Source organism: Anas acuta, chromosome 3 (genome assembly GCF_963932015.1).
Source record: "Anas acuta chromosome 3, bAnaAcu1.1, whole genome shotgun sequence".
Classification (NCBI taxonomy): Eukaryota; Metazoa; Chordata; class Aves; order Anseriformes; family Anatidae; genus Anas; species Anas acuta.
Genome location: NC_088981.1, coordinates 60,280,546 through 60,299,959, shown reverse-complemented (window position 1 = coordinate 60,299,959; position 19,414 = coordinate 60,280,546). Strand labels below are relative to the sequence as shown.

The following is a 19,414-nucleotide window of genomic DNA, read 5'->3' as shown; positions in this document are numbered from 1 at the left end:
CTTTCTCACCCACAGGGTTTGCACAACACATCATTTACTTGCATTTATGATGCTGAGATTAATGTGGTAAAGGAGGTCGATTAAAAAAAAATCATACTAGTTCATTAGACTGAGCTGAGAAGTAGAGAGCAGCTGACTGGCATATTCATGAAAGCCCACTTTTAGGTGACTGAAGTATAAAGCACAGCATCTGTGCTTCAGTTTTATTTCTTTATTTCTTTTTTTTTTTTTATTCTACAGTATCATTTCTTACTATAACTTTCCTTATTACAAAGACATTCCCCTTTCTCCTCCAGTACTGTATCTCAAAAAAAGCCTACAAAAAATGAATACATCACCTTGTGAAACTGATACAGACAGATTTGAAGAGCCGGCTGGGGAGTGGGGTGGAGGTTTGGGGGAGCGCTTGCTTTTTCAACAGTGATATTGCTTTCTGGTCCTGCTGCTTTTCCTTTGCTGACATACAGAATAAGCTTTGTACATGTTTTGGTACTGCAGGCAGTGTACATGGGTAAGCCACCTGACTAGTGTACAAAGGCTATCCAAAATTAATTTAAAGAAAAAAAAAAGGCTTCTCAACATTTAAATTTCAAATATTTCTCTATACTCGAATTTCTCAGTGAGATCAAGCACTCTGCCTAACAAAAAAACACCTGATCACCTTCCAGGAGATTGTTTACAATGCAATGAAATTAAATGTTTTTATGTGAAGTACTCACAGCTGTTGCCTCAACTCATGTGTGTCTTGTGGTGTCCCGAGCTGATGTAGTATCCTCTGTATTTCAGCAGCTGTTTGTGAAGAGGAAGAGAAATTTTAATGGTGCACATAAATTTCCAACTTATTTTTATGCATTTTTGCTTAATGGTTCTAAAACAATAAGAGTTGACAGAAACTGATATTCAATACTTTTTTTTTTTAAACCTACTAAAAAGATTCCACTAAGAAGTCCCAGAACAGCTAGTAAATATTTGTGCCAAGTCAAAAACAAAGCCTAGGGTTTCTTACAAAGGAAGGGAATATATTCAACTGTCTAGGTAGAAATAGGCAATTTAAAGGTTAGCAGTTTTAATGCAGTTAGTATAAATCAGGCGTTTTAGTTATATTTTTGCAAATAAGTAGCATAATTCTTTTCTAGTTTAAACATATTTTATGCATGTCATTTTGGAAAGCCAAATTAAAGACTCATAAGACACCACTGTACAAACAAGTAATTCAGAACCAGTGCATCAATGAAGAGGTAGCAACAAAGCATTCACAGGCCTACCACACTTTAAAAAAAAAAAAAGTAAATAAGGTATCCAGGTTGAAATTTTAATGTTGAGATCATTGTTCTCGATATGTACATACATTTTTAGGTGTGGGATACAAACCACTTGTGATTTCTAAATGTATTTCATACAATGCATTAGTTTTGAACTACAGAAGGAATGCTACATCTAAGCCATTTTTTCAGGTTACTAAATTTACTCTCACATGAAAAAGCAAGGGGGAAAGTGGGCAGCCACTTCAGGACATTGAGCTTTTATCACACTACAAAATCAAAATTCTCAGTGTGCTCTATCTTGGCTTAACACCCTCATATACTCCAAAAAGAGAGAATACATATACCAAATAACTTATTTTTGCTCATTCACAGTTTGGATCAGACTTGTCTTCCTTGTATTTCTGTGGTGCTTTCCAGGCAGACTGGTACACCACTACCACTGTGCACATCCACGTAATAAAGATACAAACGTAATGGGGAAGTTAGTAGTCAAGTTCTATACGAGTTTAAAATCAAGTATTTCAAGACAGAAGCCTTTGGGGGAAATTGAGAGGACACAACTAAAATTTAATCAGAGAAACCGCACTGTAAGATGGGTTTCACACAGTTTTCACTGTTGTCGAACTGAAAACCACCAAAACATAAGTGAAAATTCTTGAATGCTTTCTACAGTCAAAACCTACCACCAAGAATCAGTTTCTCCCTGGTACCTGCTGGGGCAAGGAAGCTCTGTGCAGCCTCCTGGACCTCAATGCTTCTGCACAAAGCATTGTGCAGAATTAAGCCCAAACAGGCACCAGTGGCCACATGTACTGGTAAACAGCTATTTTGAGTAATTAAGCTTTCTTTTTACGTTAAGTATTTTGACTAAGCTTTCTTTTTCTGTTAAGTATAATGAATCGTTTAAAATTAAAAAAAAATGTGACTGTCCGCTTATCTTTTGAATTCAGTGATAAGCTTTAGCATCTATAAGCTTAGAGAGTGGTTTGATTTCAGTTGTATTTGATCAAAGACATTCCCCTCTACGATTCAAGGGCTCAGTCTGGTTGTGTTTACACATGGTGTAAAAACAACCTGCGAGCACTGTCCTAACATCAATTTTTGCAGATAGGAAGAGTAGCGTATTTCACTGCCACCTAGAGGTAATGATATTTATCTACAAATGGAAAAGTGAAAACTGTTTTAAAAGAAGGGATCACACCTGAGAAATTCTCTGAAAGAAAGCCTGTATTTAACATATTTGCATATCAGCTTAATTAGATATTTACCCTATTTCTGAAAATGAACACAAGTAGATGATTGAGAGGAAATTAAAAGCCAGCACAGCGTGGCTGGACACTACACAGTTCTAGGCAGGGGGAAGTTCATCCCAGTTCAGGTCCCGTGATTTAAGAATTCAGCACAAAATTAAAACACTTTTTTACCAAGAATCCTGTAAGCAGCATCAAGAAACATTAAAATAACCAAGTGCTAACAGGCTTTGTAATTTTTCTGGGAAAAATAAAATAAAAGAATGTACATATCAAGGACTGAACTGACACCAATTTTTCTGGGCTTCCTTTAATTTAGGATTTTCCTCCTTAACCTTTCACAAGGATATTATTTAGAAAGAAAACAAAGAACATTTCTTTTTCAACTTTTCAATCATGGGAACTATGCAGCACTTTGAAACATGAAACACTGCTTATACAAGTAAGCCTACAGAAAAAAAGGTAAAGTGGTAAAAGTGAACTTTTGCCAAAAGTCTTCAGCAGCAGTCTTGACACTGTCTTTGTAAGAAAGCCAAAAGCTTGTCATGTTTTACGGCCACTAAACAAGTTGGTAGGGAAAGTAGAATATAGAAAGCAAAGCTGACCTGACCTTCCTGCAAAATTTACAGTACATACCTGCAGGTTTACAAGGTAAAGAAATCCATCCTTTGTACTCTTTCACATTAATGTAAGAAATAAGTTTTTAAGCCTGCATACACTGTAGTATTTCTTACAGATTTCTTACCGTAGCTAATTCTCACTTTGACATTTCATACATTATAGATATAACTGTAAAACTGCCTAAACCACAGACATTTGTCTGGACTCATGAACTCGTACGAATTTATTGATAAAAAACGAATTTGAAATAGATTAAGACAGTGCCACCTGGATCATAGAGGTGAAGCATCTTGTTCCTTCAGACATACACACAGCAATCTTAAGTGATTTTGATTTTAAGCAAGGACTAGCTTCAGAACTTTCAGGTAAAAGTCAACATCCCTTCCCTTCCTCAGCAGGAAAGCGTGGTAGCCACAACCTCTCCTCCTGAAAGCTAGAAACACCTCTGCTGTTCTGTTTCAGAAGCAAGTACCGAGATGGCCTTGGCCCTGAAGATGAAAAGTGAAACTGCTGGAAACCTAGCAGTACTTTTTGTAAGTCAGAGGCCCCTAAAGCTTCACCCCTGACCACAGTATTCATAATGCTTTCCTTGTTTAACCAGCTTTTTGCCCCTGTGCAGGGAATTCAGGGCGGCAAAGCACCCAGATACTTCTTAGGTGCCTCTCAGTTCATCGGCTCTGACACTCAGGTGTCCCTGAGAGCTGAAAGCACAGGCCTAAACCATAAGGCCATAGGGCCTTATATATACAAATACATTGATAATCATCAGAAACTAAAGATACCAGCACAGTTTTGACTGGCTCCTAGGTGACCTCATCCCTCAAGGTGTTTTTCTTTCCCTACTCCCTGATTGTTCCAGCTTCCCACACCTTGCGGCAACGACCAGGAACTTGTTGTCAAACAGGAGTAAATCCTCCTACCAGAGGTCCTTTCTGCCCTTCTGGGCACTACTATTCCCATGACAGAGCCTGAATGGATCTTGCTGACGACTTGAACCCATTCCAGTGCAAAGCTTGATGCCTTAGCTCGTGCTCCTTGGATATGCAAAAGTAGCTGCTGGACTTTGCTCCAGAGCTGCAGAAGCACACACGCTGTGTGCACACAGTCATTTTTTCAGAAGTCGTCAGAGGCAGGCTAAAGACTGTGGCCAGCCCTGCGCTGAAGGTCGACGTAGGTGTTGGCATGTAAGGACGCCCAGTGGTTCTTTCAGAGCTCACACAGCAACCCCAGGGGGAGCAGCACCTTGTCAGCCGGGGTTGGCAGCAAGCCACTGAAACCGGGAAGTCCTGCAGGAAGCAGGCTGCACAACACCACTCAATCCAAATGCATTTTCTCCAAGCAGCTGCCATCTCACGTGTCAAGGAAGCAATCTTTCCACCTCACATTGAGGTATTAGAAAGTAGCAATACTGTATTAGTAAGAGTTTTCATTCCTCTTCCAGCATTCCTTACCTGTACTTCCTAATACGTCACGATTACCTGTTGAGAGGTATTCGGCCACTCTGAGCAGTCACATGCTCAGGAACAGGTCAGCCATGGTTAATGATGAGCCAGAGGAACAATTAAGGTCTAACCTGAATTCCTACAGAGAAAATTACTTAAGAGCCAGCTCGTGTTTACTTTTACTAGGCCAAACAGTGGTTCCATTTATAGGCAGCGGAAGCTCTTCCTCCAGGTGAAGAGACTAAAAAAGGGCACAGAAAAGAATAGGAATGCTGCTTCATTTTCCCTCATTTTCCCTAAGTGAATTGCAGGGGTATTGAGATTTACAGTGGAAATACGTATGTATATTTTTATTTTTTGTAAAGGTAGGATTATTTGAGAAGCATGCTCCTGACAGATTTGCAACATATGGTACTTATTCCATAGATTTCAAATATTCAAATATTTCAAATATTTCAAATATTTCAAATATTGGATCACACACCATACTTGACTAACCACTGACTTTTAGTTGGCTGGGGAAGAAGAAAGTCTTACCTCCTTTCTCCTTGCCTTCCCTTATTTTTCAGATGGCTCTGCAAAATCTTTTCCATTACTGCAAGTTAACCCACATAATTGATTGTTCTGCTGCTTGAATGTGAAAGTGTTCAAAATCACATAGGAAGTTTCAACTTGAAATAAAAATAAATAAATAAAACAAAGATCAAAATGCAGACAACTTCTTGCTTCTATCAATATAGGAGCAAATGCAACTATCCCCAGCTGAGAACTAACCATCACTAGGCAGGCTGTAACACCAGTGTATTCTTGAAGAAGGGGAAGAAAAACAAACAAACAAACAAATCCTTGAGTAAAATCCTAACGTTGTAAAGGCCTTCATCCACTGAGGGGAATGATGAGAGGACAGCAGGTCACCCACCTTCTCTGGTAAGACTGAGAGATGTCCAAGCACTACACTCATCTCTAGCATGAGACAAGGGACACTGAGGATGGTCCTGAGTTCCTAGTGGTCCCTAGATGGTCCCTAGTACTCCTGAGGAGCACTAATCAATAACTCCAACTACAGGAGAGATGCCTTCCCAACTTACCTATGATCAGCCACCTTCCCATTCAGTTTTATGTTACTCAGTCTAGCATTTAGAAAACTAAACTTTAAAACCCTCCATTGACTGTGAACATCTTCATCTTGTTGCAGCTTCACAGCTGAGAAGTGAGGTGAATCAACACAGCCCACAGAATCCTTAAAAGGAAGCCACAACACAGAAACGTAAAATTGGGGAAAAAAAATTACTTAATAAGTGCTGCTTATTACCACTTCGCAGCCTGAAACTCACTTCTTATTTGGATCATGCACCACTGCATTGTGGCCATGGAGCAGCAATTTCCCTAAGTGCTACAGTCCAAGCCTGAACAACCACATTGCCAGATTTAATAAAGCTACTGCCTAATGATTCCACAGGATGTGCAGCGCCCACTGGGCATGCACGGAAAAATCACGAGCAGCAATCACCAGGTATCAGCCTACAAAGAGGACAACAACCAGCCAAGCAGGCAGGGCAGGTACAACGAAATATACACTGCAGAACAGCAACGCCTAGGACCCGTCACAGGAAGAAGGAGCGCTGTTTCAGCCAGCACCTACAGCTGCTCCTGAATGTGAGCTGTAACAGTGAGGGGTCACCCCCCTGCCACTGTCTTTTACTAAAAAAGGGGCAGGTTGGGTTTTAGTCAGTGCAGAGAGTTCATAGATCTAAATTCAGAAGGACTGAAACTATCAGTAGAGATTTAAAGTCACTGATTTTTAGTTATTATTTGGCTTCTGAGCCCGAAGAGAATAAACAGGATCAGCAAAGCACTCCTTCGTACACACAAAAGGGAAAGCCTGCTCCACATCAGGCTCTGGCTCAGCTATGGCTTCATGTGGCAAATAAGCACGGTGTACAACAGCAGCACGCTTACCTTCCAGAAATGCATTGTCAAAGATCTTACACACAACACCAGTGGCTGGGTAACTATGAAGAAGTTACCTACTCGTTTCCAGTTGACCAAGGGAGTCAACAAACAGCACACCCGGTTACAGACTGCGTGGAATCCAATCAATTCCGGAGTCGCTTCAGAGCACGTTATTGGAACAGGAGAATTAATTGTAAAAATGACACCGCTACAAATTGTTTAGCTTTTGCTTGGGGGTGACAGACTTCCTCAATTTATTCAAATCCAATTCAATGTGTTTTCCTTCTGTGCTTTGACTGAAACTACTTGACTAAGGACAGATACCGCAAAAACATTCGTGGACTGACCTTTTATAAACCCTGTTGCATATAACAAACAACCTGGCGTAGTTGCAATAAAATCAGCATATTGGAGTTTGCTGCAATGAGAAGTACCTCTTTAGAACTATTAGTGCAGTTCACATTCACTGATGATTTTAAGTAAACCAACACTCCTGTGCCATACACCTTGCTAACCCTACTTTAGCCATGAGTAAGAGTTCAACAGGAATTAAATCCAAAAAAAAATAACCTAATAAAAACCAACCCACCCGCTCCAAGAGTGCACTTAATTGCAATTATCTAAAAGTCAGCAGTTTAATTTCAAGTTATTTATCTAATTCTGTCTTAACTGAATGTATCACACTGATCATTTTAAAACAGAGTAATATATCAGCGCAGAGGAACAGTACCTGAAGTATTTATGTAATCAAATGAGGGATGGAATGAAGATTGTCCTCAGAGTTCTAAGGACTGAGGACTTGATTGGTACAAAAGAGTGAGAAAACACTAAGTCTTGTACCCTTTCCTCTTAGGTTTTATTAGCTTCTCACATTTCTAAATAGAATCGTGCCCCCAAGTGACCAGAAACATACACGTAAGTAGCGGTGTCTGGAGTTGAGGATCTGCCTTCAGTTCTTTCAGCTGAACTGTAATCATTTCCTGTAGAGTACCAGCATTTCTAATGGTCTTACAAAGAAACTGTCAAGTGGGATTGAAGTAATGCCTGTTCTCCTACTGTGGGTGTAGAGCACACTAAATGCACACTGTTTGACTAAACAATATTTGACCACGTGATCAATCATTACAGCTCAGCTGAGGGGAAGTCATTAAACCAAGCTGCAATCACTTAGTACTCATAGCCTAAATTCTCCCTGGAAACTCCCTGAAACCCCAAAGTCTGAACTTTTCTCTAAAGAATAATTTATGTTTTGTAAGTGATGTGCGATTCTGCAGCGTCCAATAGCTGCACAAACACCATAACCCCAACCCACCTAGGCAAAGAAAGCTTGTTCGTTAAGAGATCAGGCCATTAACACAGGAAGCTTACTCAGGCATTGGCATGGAAGCTGGGACATGCAACATCACCACCTGGCCAGCACAGGGAAATACCTGTCACTCAGGGGGACAATTTCAGTCAACCACAGCCCTGGGTTTATTCACAGCCCTTACAGATGAGTAGCACATTGCACACCAGCTTTATGGGACATTTGATAGAGGGCTCTCTGGATAACCAAACTGCCATGCATTCTCCTCTTTTCTTGCCCACAAGGAGGAAAATCCAACAGCATTGAACTGGATGAAGTATTTTAACTACCTTAGAGAGGCTCTGAAAATGGACTGTCAAGAGATAGGAGGGAGCATGAGGAGCCCAGCACCAGAAAGACACTGACCTGCTGGAGCAACAGTTGCTCAGACAAAATTGCAAATGTATCCACTGATCATAGTGCTGTTTGCAACTGCACAGTGATTTTACAATCCCTGTTTAAATCACTTCCAAATTAAAATGGCTTAATTTACAGAGATCTTTTTTCCCCACTTTCCCTAAATTAGTCAGCCACGGCACAGCAAAACAATGCAGGACAAGGCAAATTCTGCCTTTTCTGCGCACACTGACACAAATAGTGCTCTGGGGTCTACATGGAAGATCCATTTTTTCCTCTATTCTGCTACCAACATAAATAAATCCCTCTCCCTCTTGTGCAGTCATGCACATAAGGCACAGTTTCATATGCCATTTTCCCCACAGAGCCATAATGTTTTAACAAACAAGACAAAACGTAGAACAACAACAACAAAACTCTCCAAATCCATAAACAAATCTGTTAGGCATACTACAAATATAAAAGCTACTTTACACCGAACAAAGCCTCTAGGAACAGCACACACAATTCATGCTTAAAGTTTTCAGAGATGGTTTGCTTCTAAAAGAACTGTGAGGCTTCATGACTTCACCTCATTACAGAAAGAAACACATTTAGGAAGATCTCAAGTATCTGAATTCCTCCTCCTCTTACCCTCTACATTCGGGTTACGATTTGGATATAGCAGATTCAAGTTCAATTCCTCAGCTTTGGGAAAGACCACAAAAGGAAATGCAAAGGACCAGAACTTAAGTAACCAGCCTTTTCCTGGTTTTACTGAAATCAGTTAACGAGTGAAATTTCACCCTAGATCCAAGAAGTCTTCCTGATGACAGCACCAACAATAAAAAAAGGTATATTTCAACTAATTCCCACAAAGTCCAGTTCTCATTAACTGCAGCTAATTGGAAATTTGTAGCAATACCATTGTTACAGTCTCAGCAAGCTCTACTTGCTTTAAAATCACACCTGTACAAAACCACACTGTACACATAGACAAAACAGAATTCTGTTTTCTTACAAGCTGTGATTTCAACACCTCGGTGATTTTATTTACCTTTCACTTGGCCATCTGTGTCCTTCTTTAGCTGAAAAATATTCATGTGAATCTGTTGGTGATACAAACATGGTGGAAGAAACAGTTTCTCATGAATGTTTCAGCCTGTAAAAGGCATAGAACAGAACTCTAATATTCCTCAGGGCTTAGTCTATGGTTATGATTTTCTACAGTTACATAAAGCAAAATGGAAAGTCATATGATGCATTTAATTCAGCTCCTATTTTAACAACATCCAGTGAAAATACTGGCCTACAGAATGTTTGGGATGCACCAGAAATTAGACAAACTTGCTGTCACAGGAGAGGCATCACATGATAAAAGAATCACAGACGGCCATCTCTGCCTGTTGAGGTCGACCTTTTGGGAATGTGTTTTATGCGAACTGATGATTGTGCTGCCTCAACAAACAGAAAATAAGTAGTCAGCTGAATGCAAAAGTCTTTATGAGAAAGAATCTCTCAAAGCTAGACAGACTCACTCCAGCCATATGTGATTTTGGCTATTGAATGACTATTATTATTATTTTTAAATCATTTTTGGTATGCTGAGCACGTGCTTTTCCAGCAGGGCTGATTTTCAGTGTACAAGAACAAGTCACATACTCTATCGCTAACCTTGTCAGAATGGAGCAAGGGTAGATTATGACATTCTTACCAACTTTACAGCTACTGTTGGGCGAAACCCTACCGAGACCTTTATGAATTTGGGGAGCTGGGAAGGGAGGAGCAGTGAGGGAATATGAGTGCCTCAGCTGCGCTGGTGTGAGTTCTGTAACTGTTTGATTAGCTTCTATACCGGAAATTCCCCTAACTCAAAGACTGTCTGTGCTTTATCAACACCAGGCTTTGTTTTGTGCTCTCTATCAAAATGCAGCATACTGCTGTACTGCCTCGAAAGCAACAGCTCCTAAGCACAGTCTGCAGACATCAGTGGAGCCACAACAGTTACCTACGTAGCCTGTGCTATTTTTGGTCTTTGGGCATTGCACAAAATTTTGTAGCTCTGTGCAAAAACAAACAAAAACAACTTAGAAGCAAAGCAAAAGCACAGTAGTCTGCTTCCTCAATGACCCACACATACGAGAGAGGCTTGAGAAGAATGTGTGTGTGTGTGTGTGGGGGAGGGGCGGGGGGGGAAACAACACAAAACCCACAGCTAGCTACTTCATCTTGCATAGCCCCTGTCACAGATGCACAAATCTCTCCAGCTGAGAAGGGGCACCTACTCCTTCAATCCTATCTTTACTACTCTTACAGCTGTGCAACTGCCCTTGTAAATTAATGCAACTCCCAATCTGCTTCTATTTGGAGCTTGTTTTAAAACCAACTGTTTTCCCTCTTTTTGCTACACACAAAAAAATTATTCTGTCAGATTCAAATAACTTTTGACCTTCATCTTCACACTTGCAGGAAGCCTGAAATAAACATATTTTAAAGCTTTTGAATTAGGCTTTTTGTTTTACTTACTTTAATCTCAAGTTTCCATTTGCTGAAAGATCAGATTTTATTTTGTACTGAGAAAAAATTAAAAAAAAAATCACAAAATATACTCAATGCTCTCACCTTAATAGGCATATTCCTATTATATCCCTACATCCCTGACAAAAATCTGTAAGCAGGCAGGACTTGGTTTGCAATAAAGAAATATTTTTTTGCTGGCTCATCTCACTTCTGTGAATTACTCTCTTCCCTTGTCTATCCAGTTGCAGTAAACAAGCGATCAACACGAAGTATTTGAGAGTGGTACATCCTGAAGGAAGATTTTCCTTACGTTATAGCAGCTGTCATTATGTTACCATGTAGGTGAGAGTGTGACCTATGAAACCAAGTTCTGTTATTACTGCTCCTTCAATAAAACCGATTAAAAAACCTTGATAATAGGTTCACCACTTGCAAACCAGACAGGCTGGAGCGCTCTATACCTCTCTGCCTCTTCTGCCTAAGGCCTGCCACTCTGCACTGAATACCAAAGAGAGCCTTGAAGCCTTTATTTTTGCAATTCCAACTGCTTTTAACAAACAGCATAGAGAAATGCTCCAGACTAGTTCCCTCAATCTCAGCTCACAGACAGTGCTGATAGGCAAAACATGAGCTTGGATCTTTTCAGGCTGAGGAAAGTAGACTCCACTCCCCAGACGTTGTTATGGGATGTCATAATCACTTGTTTCTACAGAAGTGTTGGAAATGTAAAACAGAGCAAGGATCCGTGCTTTCTAAAGAACAGCTGAATGAATCTTTCCATAAAACCTTCTAGAGGCTGGGACATCCAGCTGCCTTCCTGGCTTAAGTTTCCAAGAGAGTTTATACCTTCAGGGTCCTTAAAAATCACCAATCAATGCACTCTTTCCCAAGGAAACTCAGAGAGCCTATTACAACCAGCATCAACTGTACCAATTTACCAGCAGCTTATTCAAGGCAAAAGCAATCTACAACTCTTAACACGTTTTCAACATAAATCAACTGCATGATTGGATCAACAAATCAATAAAATCTGTTCCTTAAAGTTAAAAGAGTGCTAAGCTAACCCAGCTGTTACCTGATTTAAATGGTCCTCTCCATTAACGCAGAACAGCCCAAACCAAAAACAATACCTCCAGTATTTCATTACTGGTGTGCTTAACCAGCACAGACCTTTGTTGGTCAGTAACAGTGGGCTAACGAATTAGGAAAGACAGGAGGTAAGGAACACAAGTATCGATGTAACAGCAGTAGAATGCAGATGCATTACGAAGTGCTTGATGTTTAATATATGCTTTTGATCTTTTATATGTGTGGTATATTAAAGCTGGTTAACCAAGAACCAGATCAAATGCATTACTTTTGGCAAGGCTAAACAATTCAACCTAGAAGTTGTAAAGTACTACTGTAAAGATTTTAATTCCAACCAATGCTGCTTCCTATAAAACTGTTTTATCATGAAACCTCTGAAGCACGGTACTGCCTAAATCAAGAATATAACTAATATTATTAATAATAATAATAATAGCTAAAAAAGTATTCAAGCCCTTAGATGGCCCAATCTAAACCTGAAAACAAGTAGATAATTGAGGGGAAAGTTAAAAAACAAAACAAAACAAACAAAAAAGCGAATGTGTCTGCCACAGGCTGGAAGGTGCCTCTGGAAAATGAAGTTAGAAGCCATGATGCTGTAAAGTGAAAGACTACAGAACTGACTGAGAGGATTTCAGGAAACAAAGCACAAGGGCTTACAGAGCCAATTTTTAGTTGAAGGAACAGAACCCGAACGTACAGAAACTTTTCAATAAAGCAAAACTAAAATTTTTCTTTGTAAAAGATGTAATGACTTAAATTAAGATTTAAAGAAATTTCAGCCCAATCTGTGTCACCAAGCTGTGCTACAAGTACCAACTCCTAAAATTTGTATAGCAAAACAAAGATCAAAGTTTTAATTAAAACTGATACACTTAACTGATCAGACTTCATCTGAAGTTTTAATTCTACACACGCATGAAGTCCTTCAAAACTTTACAACCACGCATGCCAAAACCTAGCTGTTGATGGCTAGCTCCCTTACGACAAACAGTACTCTTTGCATAATTTGCAAAATCAATTTATATTTACTTTTCATATAAAATAAACCTATCAGAGATATAACTGAAAATGGAGAAATGGGGAAACAACTGAGAACCCTAACTGCCCTAACTTACCTCTAACTTTAACACTTTAGTTAGGTGGCTAAAACATTAGGTGGGATGAGTCTGAGCAAAGGCATGTTAACGCTTGCATAACCTTACTTGCATATTAGATATGTATTTCCAAGGGCAAGCTGTAAGGCCATGCCTTCAGTCTCTGATAGGCACTTCAAGCTCCAGCAAATATTTGAGGCAATCCTTGTTCAGCAAACACCCCAACCTACAATCTTAAGGTGCCATGTAACTGGCCAGAACAAAACTGGCTTTTTACCAGCAGCTGTCCTTCTAATTATACATTTGTTCTGTGAATACAGAGTGATGCTGCACTTCTCCGGTACACATCACATTCAACCACACATCTGAAGGTCTCCATCTGCGTTGTGGTGTACCACGAACACGTCAAATGAGCAGGTGAGGTCAAGGAGTGAATTCCCATGAATGAGTCTGAGAAACTAACATAGAACGTGGGGCACCACTACTGAAGTTTCAGATCAACGTGCATAAATTCAACTTACAGCATTGTGTGATCTTCTGGATGTTAGAAGTTATGCGCTGGGCTAGCTGATTAGGATCCACAAAGCCGGCACTGTACGACATGGCTGAGAAGATTTACTGTCAAGATCATCCACAATGGGAACGGGTCTCCACCTGTTAAGCACACCTAAAATCGCACCCAGAAAAGAGAGTTACGTTTTGCTCATTCACTTACAAAGGTCTTCATCAGCATAAAAAAAAATACAGAGGAAAAGATTAAAGAAAACTCAATATACTAATGTTTACCCTCTTCTGCAGAGTACTTCAAAACAGAATTTAACAAAACTTTTCTTAAGTAAGTGCTAAATACGAATGTGACACGTGACATCCTTTTAAAACTTCCCACAGTAAGATAACTGTTAAGTTTATTAATATTCACAGCTTAAGATCTGCAATTACTCTACTGCTGCTACATCACAGAAACTACTTCTGTTGTCAAACTTCTAACGTTTTCCCTGGTGTAAGCAAAGAAAAAGTATGCGTTTTCATTTGTTGCCATTACAGAAAAAGTTGAACTTTTATTCTGTGAGTGCCAAATCCTCTGAGGAATTACACCCCAAACCAACTGCATGGTTATTTCCATACCATATATTACTTATCCCACCAAAACAACACAGCATGTTAAATTGCTGCAAAAAACAATGGCATTTTCTTGTAAGGAATGGGAGTGAATGAGGCATCCTGTGTCCTCCTACCACCAATGACTACCAATTTCAGTTTTGGCTGTAATCAGTTTCACTTGAATTCTGTGAATTGCTATTTTATACCTTTTCAGATGCTGTGTTTCTCAAGATGAACTCATTTTTTTTTTTGCAGTCTGGGTACACAAATGCATTTGTAGGGGTGTCTTTTGCACCAAGAACTATCATACCTTATTTTAAAAGGCCAAAAATCAGTAACACAAGTATACTTACAAATACATTTGCCCTAAAAGGGCACACATGCAATTACACAGCATGTAACTAACTGCAAACATCCCAGTCTGCTTTCCTTCATCACAGCCCCAGTTCCAGCCCAAGTTCAATGATGCTCTAAATCCAAATTAGCTAAGGATACATGTGCAAATTGAAACTGGCATTCATCCACTCTGCAGTGAGGACACAGACTAATCAAGCATATGCACGTCCAACACAAACCCACAATTTCAGACAGGTCATGCTTCGTTTATTTCACCCTTTCCAATCCCCTGCAGATCACATTCACTAGTTTAACATTTTAACCTCGACAGTTCCCTGCATTTCCCACTGTTTGACCCAGACCGTGCGCCTTCTGTGCAAAGTGCTCTTCTCCTGGGCTATCAGCTTCTCATTAAAAGGCACTGCTAAAACAGAGTGAGAAAGCCAACTTGACTTGTCAAGTGTGACACCGGCTGTATGGTCTGCAAACTCAAGCCACTCGAGTCCTTACGAACATTTTAAAGAAAAAGTAACACAGAACAACAGAACACAACAAGCTAATTTACAACTCTTGATGCCAAATATAACTTTTTTCACCTTTGGAAATGCCATATATTGATCCAGTGCAGCAAAACCCCAGTTGTTTTACAACAGGCCTGTTCTCATATGACTGTCTGGGAGAGCAGCTGTGGGTGAAAGAAAACCAAACCTTCCTGTGCTCACCATTTCTGGCAGAGTTGCCAAGAGATTGCACTGGTCAGCCCCACAAAACGTCCCGTGCCAGAACTGCATCATGGATACAACTAGAGGCTTGGCTCACACGTGCTGCCCTGCAGTGCACGTTACCTGTGCTAGATGAATGAGCTGCTGCTACCGCGCAGACAAATGCTCCATGTCCTTGAGAAGGCTGCTGCGCCAGGGTCCCAATTCCTGCCTGGAGGCTTCAGGCCCTGAAGTATCCCCTAGTAATAAACAATCTGCTTGCAGATGAAGAGACAGCAAGAGTATTTGCATTCTTCTACGTACTTGCTGTACAGTCACCCACAAGTCACTCTGCAGTGTATTTCCTATCTCAGTGTGTACTGCATGCAGATGCAAGTTATTTTGGGTCACAGGCTAAAGCTTGAAGTCAGACAGCCTAAATCCCACTTGTCTGGACCAAAGTTAGCATAACAACCCTTGATCTCTTTGGAAACTCCAGGCAATATTGCATTGAATCTGTATTTTAAGCCCAAACCCTTTTAAAATTTATAGCACGTGAGTGGGTCGACAGCTTAGTACGTTGTATTTCCCACTGAAATTATAGTATTTCTTTACTTAGTCAATCATAGACATAAAATCCAAATAAGACACCTAAAAGATGTTGGTTCAAAAAAAGAGAAATTCTCTAAATGGTTGACACTGCTTTTTCTTCTTTGGAAGTTACAACTGTTCCTAAACATGTTAGCAGCATGCTGACTGGAATGCCAGTACTGGCTGAAAATACTTTTTAGTTAAATATTATATTTAATGTTAAAAGTTAAACATTAAAATGCAGTTGCTGAGCAGAAGAGCCAGCAAGAGACCAATCATCTTGTGCAAAAACATTGCAGAACTGAAACAGTCCTTTAGGGCTGTTTTTTCTCCCCTCACATATGTATTCACCAGGCAGCTGCATGTAACTTTTTTTTTTTCTGCCATTCAAGCGTTGACAAAAGGAAAGTGCTTGACTTTTTTTGTCCTGAAAATTTCTACAGCTGCATTTAGGTATCTTTAAAGAAGCTGCATTGCCCTTTACCGTGGTGCTCCATCAAATGTACAGATTATACAACACACAAGGCTTGGAGCTTTTCAACTTTCTGGCTACACAGCTGGGCAGCCAAACATAACACATAATGAGAGGATGTTCGGATGGTAATACTGTGAAGTCCACAGGATACAGGTTAGCATGTGTAGTCCTCTCTAATGAAGAAACAGCACCCTATCTAGAATAAGTGAGAGGAGTAAAATTACAACTGTAATTAGATTACGCTGTATAGCACTGAGTCTGTGACCCACTTGTAACTGGCAGCTGAACATCTCCACTGCTATTTCTATAGCTCTCATTTTAACAACACACAAAACGATAGCAGTTGACCCAATTGATTTGTATTTTCTAAATGGGACTTGGTATTTAAAAAGCTTTCTGCTTCTAGACAACAGCTTTGGCTTTTGACATAAAAGGGCAGGTAGTGTGACAATGTTTCTAACAAAGCAACTGTATATCTAAAATGCTAATATTCTTTCAGTTTCTCAAGTTGCTTCTTTAGGAAGTCCACTGGGTCATTTGAAAAAGTTACAGTACAAAGAAAAATGAAGGGCACTGGGTCCGGCAAGGAAAAACACTTATTTTAACCAAGATTTATAGTCATGTTGTAGGATAGCAGTGTGAATTCGCAGCTGTCTCAACTCGTACAAACTTTTCCACCCGCAGTGGTATTCCAGAGCACAGGAATAAGACAAGTTGGTGGTAGGGTAAGCTCCTGGTCTCTGACAAGTCTGGGTAAAGACTGGAAAGAGGGGTTCAGTGGTCAGCCATCAGCTTTCATCACTTCCCAGCCACAGAATAGGCCAAAGGCATGGAAAAAAATCTATTTACTTTTATTTAAAACAAAAAACAGCCCCCACCCCCTTCAACAAAAACACACCCACAAATGGGAAGTGTGAGCTTCTTCCTCATTCTAGTTACAGCAACTCGGGCATCCGTACTGACCGACCCCCACCTCCACTCACGCACCCCTCACTTGTTAGCCCCGAGTTACTCACACCCCTCCGAAACACCGACAGCTGACCCTGGGGAAGTCAAGGGGAGTCCTGCCAGTGGCAAGGGTCAGGATTTCAACCACCAGGGAAAATAACAAACTAGAAGGAAGTACCAAGCACTTCCTTCTAGACAAGGGCAATGGGAGCCTTCATCAGGGTTCTGCATTTCCATAGAAATTATCCCTTTTCGGTTCCACAATGTTTAACTACTCCACCATGAAGCATTTTGGTATTACTGCTTGCATGACTTTTTAAATGAGAACTAATAAGATGGTGCAGATCAGGGAAGTACACTTTGCATTCAAACTGGAACACAGCTACACTTGTGGCAGTCTTCAGTTCCTCTAAAAGTTTCAGCCTGGTGCGAGCCTTTGATTGTACCTTTTATCTTCTGCTTGCCATCTTTGTTTCTGGTTGTGATCATGCTTAGAGGCAATGAGGCTTGTCAAACCTCTGAAAAAAAGTCCAAAGAATTGAGTCTGATGGTACAAGTGAAAAAGAAAAAAAAAAAAAGAACACTTACTGCTTGAAACAATACCTTGCTGTACATACATGAAATTTAAAGTATTCAAAGGACCAGTAAATATTTTTCCTAATTTCTACATTAACGAGTTCCTACTTATCACAGTCATTCCTACTATCCCAACCCACTAATGCACCTTACTATCGACTTGCTTTCTATAAAAGTGTTTATCAGGCACAGAAAAAATCCATTTTTCCCTTAGCTATTTCCAGTAAGATCACTGCTGATTGCAGAGACTTCTTTCTGCTGACCAGACAAAGAAGTGGGATCTCCACAACCAAGCAGCTCCCTGGCGCCATCCTTGAAAGCTTCCTCAGGACAAAATGATGTGATTTGATGAGCAGAGGATGCCCTGGAGCTCAGCAGCCATCACCCAACTCCACTACAGGCTCTGGTCAGCTAGAGTTAATAAGCATCTTATACAAAACGGATTCGCTTTGCATTTTCTCCTTCAGATATTCTAACAGTTTTCCTTCTCCTACAAAAGTTACCAATACACAACAAGGATAAGGAACATTTAAGCAGTGGTTTTACTATTGAAGCAATACTTTAGGATCAGGACCTAGAAATGTTTACACAGATCTTTAACTTTCAGTATGCAAAAACTACATTTTGCATTCAATTAACATGTTTGAAAATTTAAATATGAATTAGGATTTTGTGCCTTTAAATATCTCAAGACAAGTCATGTGGATTTCTTAGATGTGCTTTTGTTTTTTAAACAAGGTCACAGAAACAAAGGTTTTCCTAAACAATTCCTAAATGTGACTTCCTTTGTAAACTACTCTCTGCCCAAAAGGGGAAAAAAAATAGTTACATCTTTCAAATAGGGTGAAAACACCAGTCTGGACCAAACAGTCACAATGTTACCTATAGAAGACTTGTATCACAGTAACAGCACCAGTTAGTAAGATTTCCGCACTAGGGCATAGCTCAGCGCACCTCACCTCAGCAGATTTTACCAGCCGAATACTGAGATGAGACAGGATGCATCCACAGTGACTGGCTTCTCTGTAAGGCAGCCCAAAACACATCACGCTCTTTAGAGAGCATCTTTGCTGACCTTGGCAGTAATTCTGCAGTAAAATTAAATTTATAAAACCAACAACCATAAAGCTCTTGTACAAGGGACAGACTGTATACTGTAAGGTATACTGTCACTACTAGCTGTCACTACTTTCTCCAGGGTGAATGAGTGAGGTAAGTTCATTGTGTCTGGATGCATCTTCTCCCCCCCATGCTTGGACTAAAATACTTGGCGAAACAGACCACGTTTTCCACTTTGTGTTCTACAGCTCCTGATGTGCTGAAATCCTGGTCCACAGAGGCACTCTGGGGGCTTCTGTAACACAAAACTATGGAGCATAACGAACGTGCAAACAGAACAGCACCAAGGTTAATTCCTCTCTGCCTGCTTAAAATAAATAAATAAACTTTCCAGATTGTCTTTTATCATCTGGTTTCGGGTAGAAGTAAGCTTAAATCCAAAGAGGGAACAAAAAAGCAAGCAAAGTTCAATTAAAACTTGCTTCGCTCTAATGCGGCAGCACTCACAGAGATGTCAGAAGGTACCTTCCTATCCCAGCCTGCCCAACTCCCTCGGCCTTGCCTCACTAGTCATGCTGAAACACATCAACAACAAACTTACACCACAACTACATGTATTTTTATTTTTTGTTAAGATAAAAGAGAATTATTAGACTGTGTAAGTGGTCAGCGCTATGGTCATTTCCCTAGAAATAATTCTCTTCCAACA

The 19,414-nt window shown here is 40.1% G+C and overlaps 1 protein-coding gene across 1 annotated transcript in view; it reads right to left on the bottom strand.

Annotated features, from left to right (window-relative positions):
* Positions 1–19,414, bottom strand: part of STX7 (syntaxin 7) — a 30,938-nt gene that overhangs the window by 10,354 nt on the left and 1,170 nt on the right. Inside the window, exons 2-3 of the mRNA XM_068677408.1 lie at positions 13,440–13,585; positions 720–789 (exon numbers count right to left, since the gene is read on the bottom strand). Coding sequence (XP_068533509.1) covers positions 720–789; positions 13,440–13,521 — 152 coding nt within the window. The 5' untranslated portion in view covers positions 13,522–13,585. The remainder of the gene's footprint in view (positions 1–719; positions 790–13,439; positions 13,586–19,414) is intronic.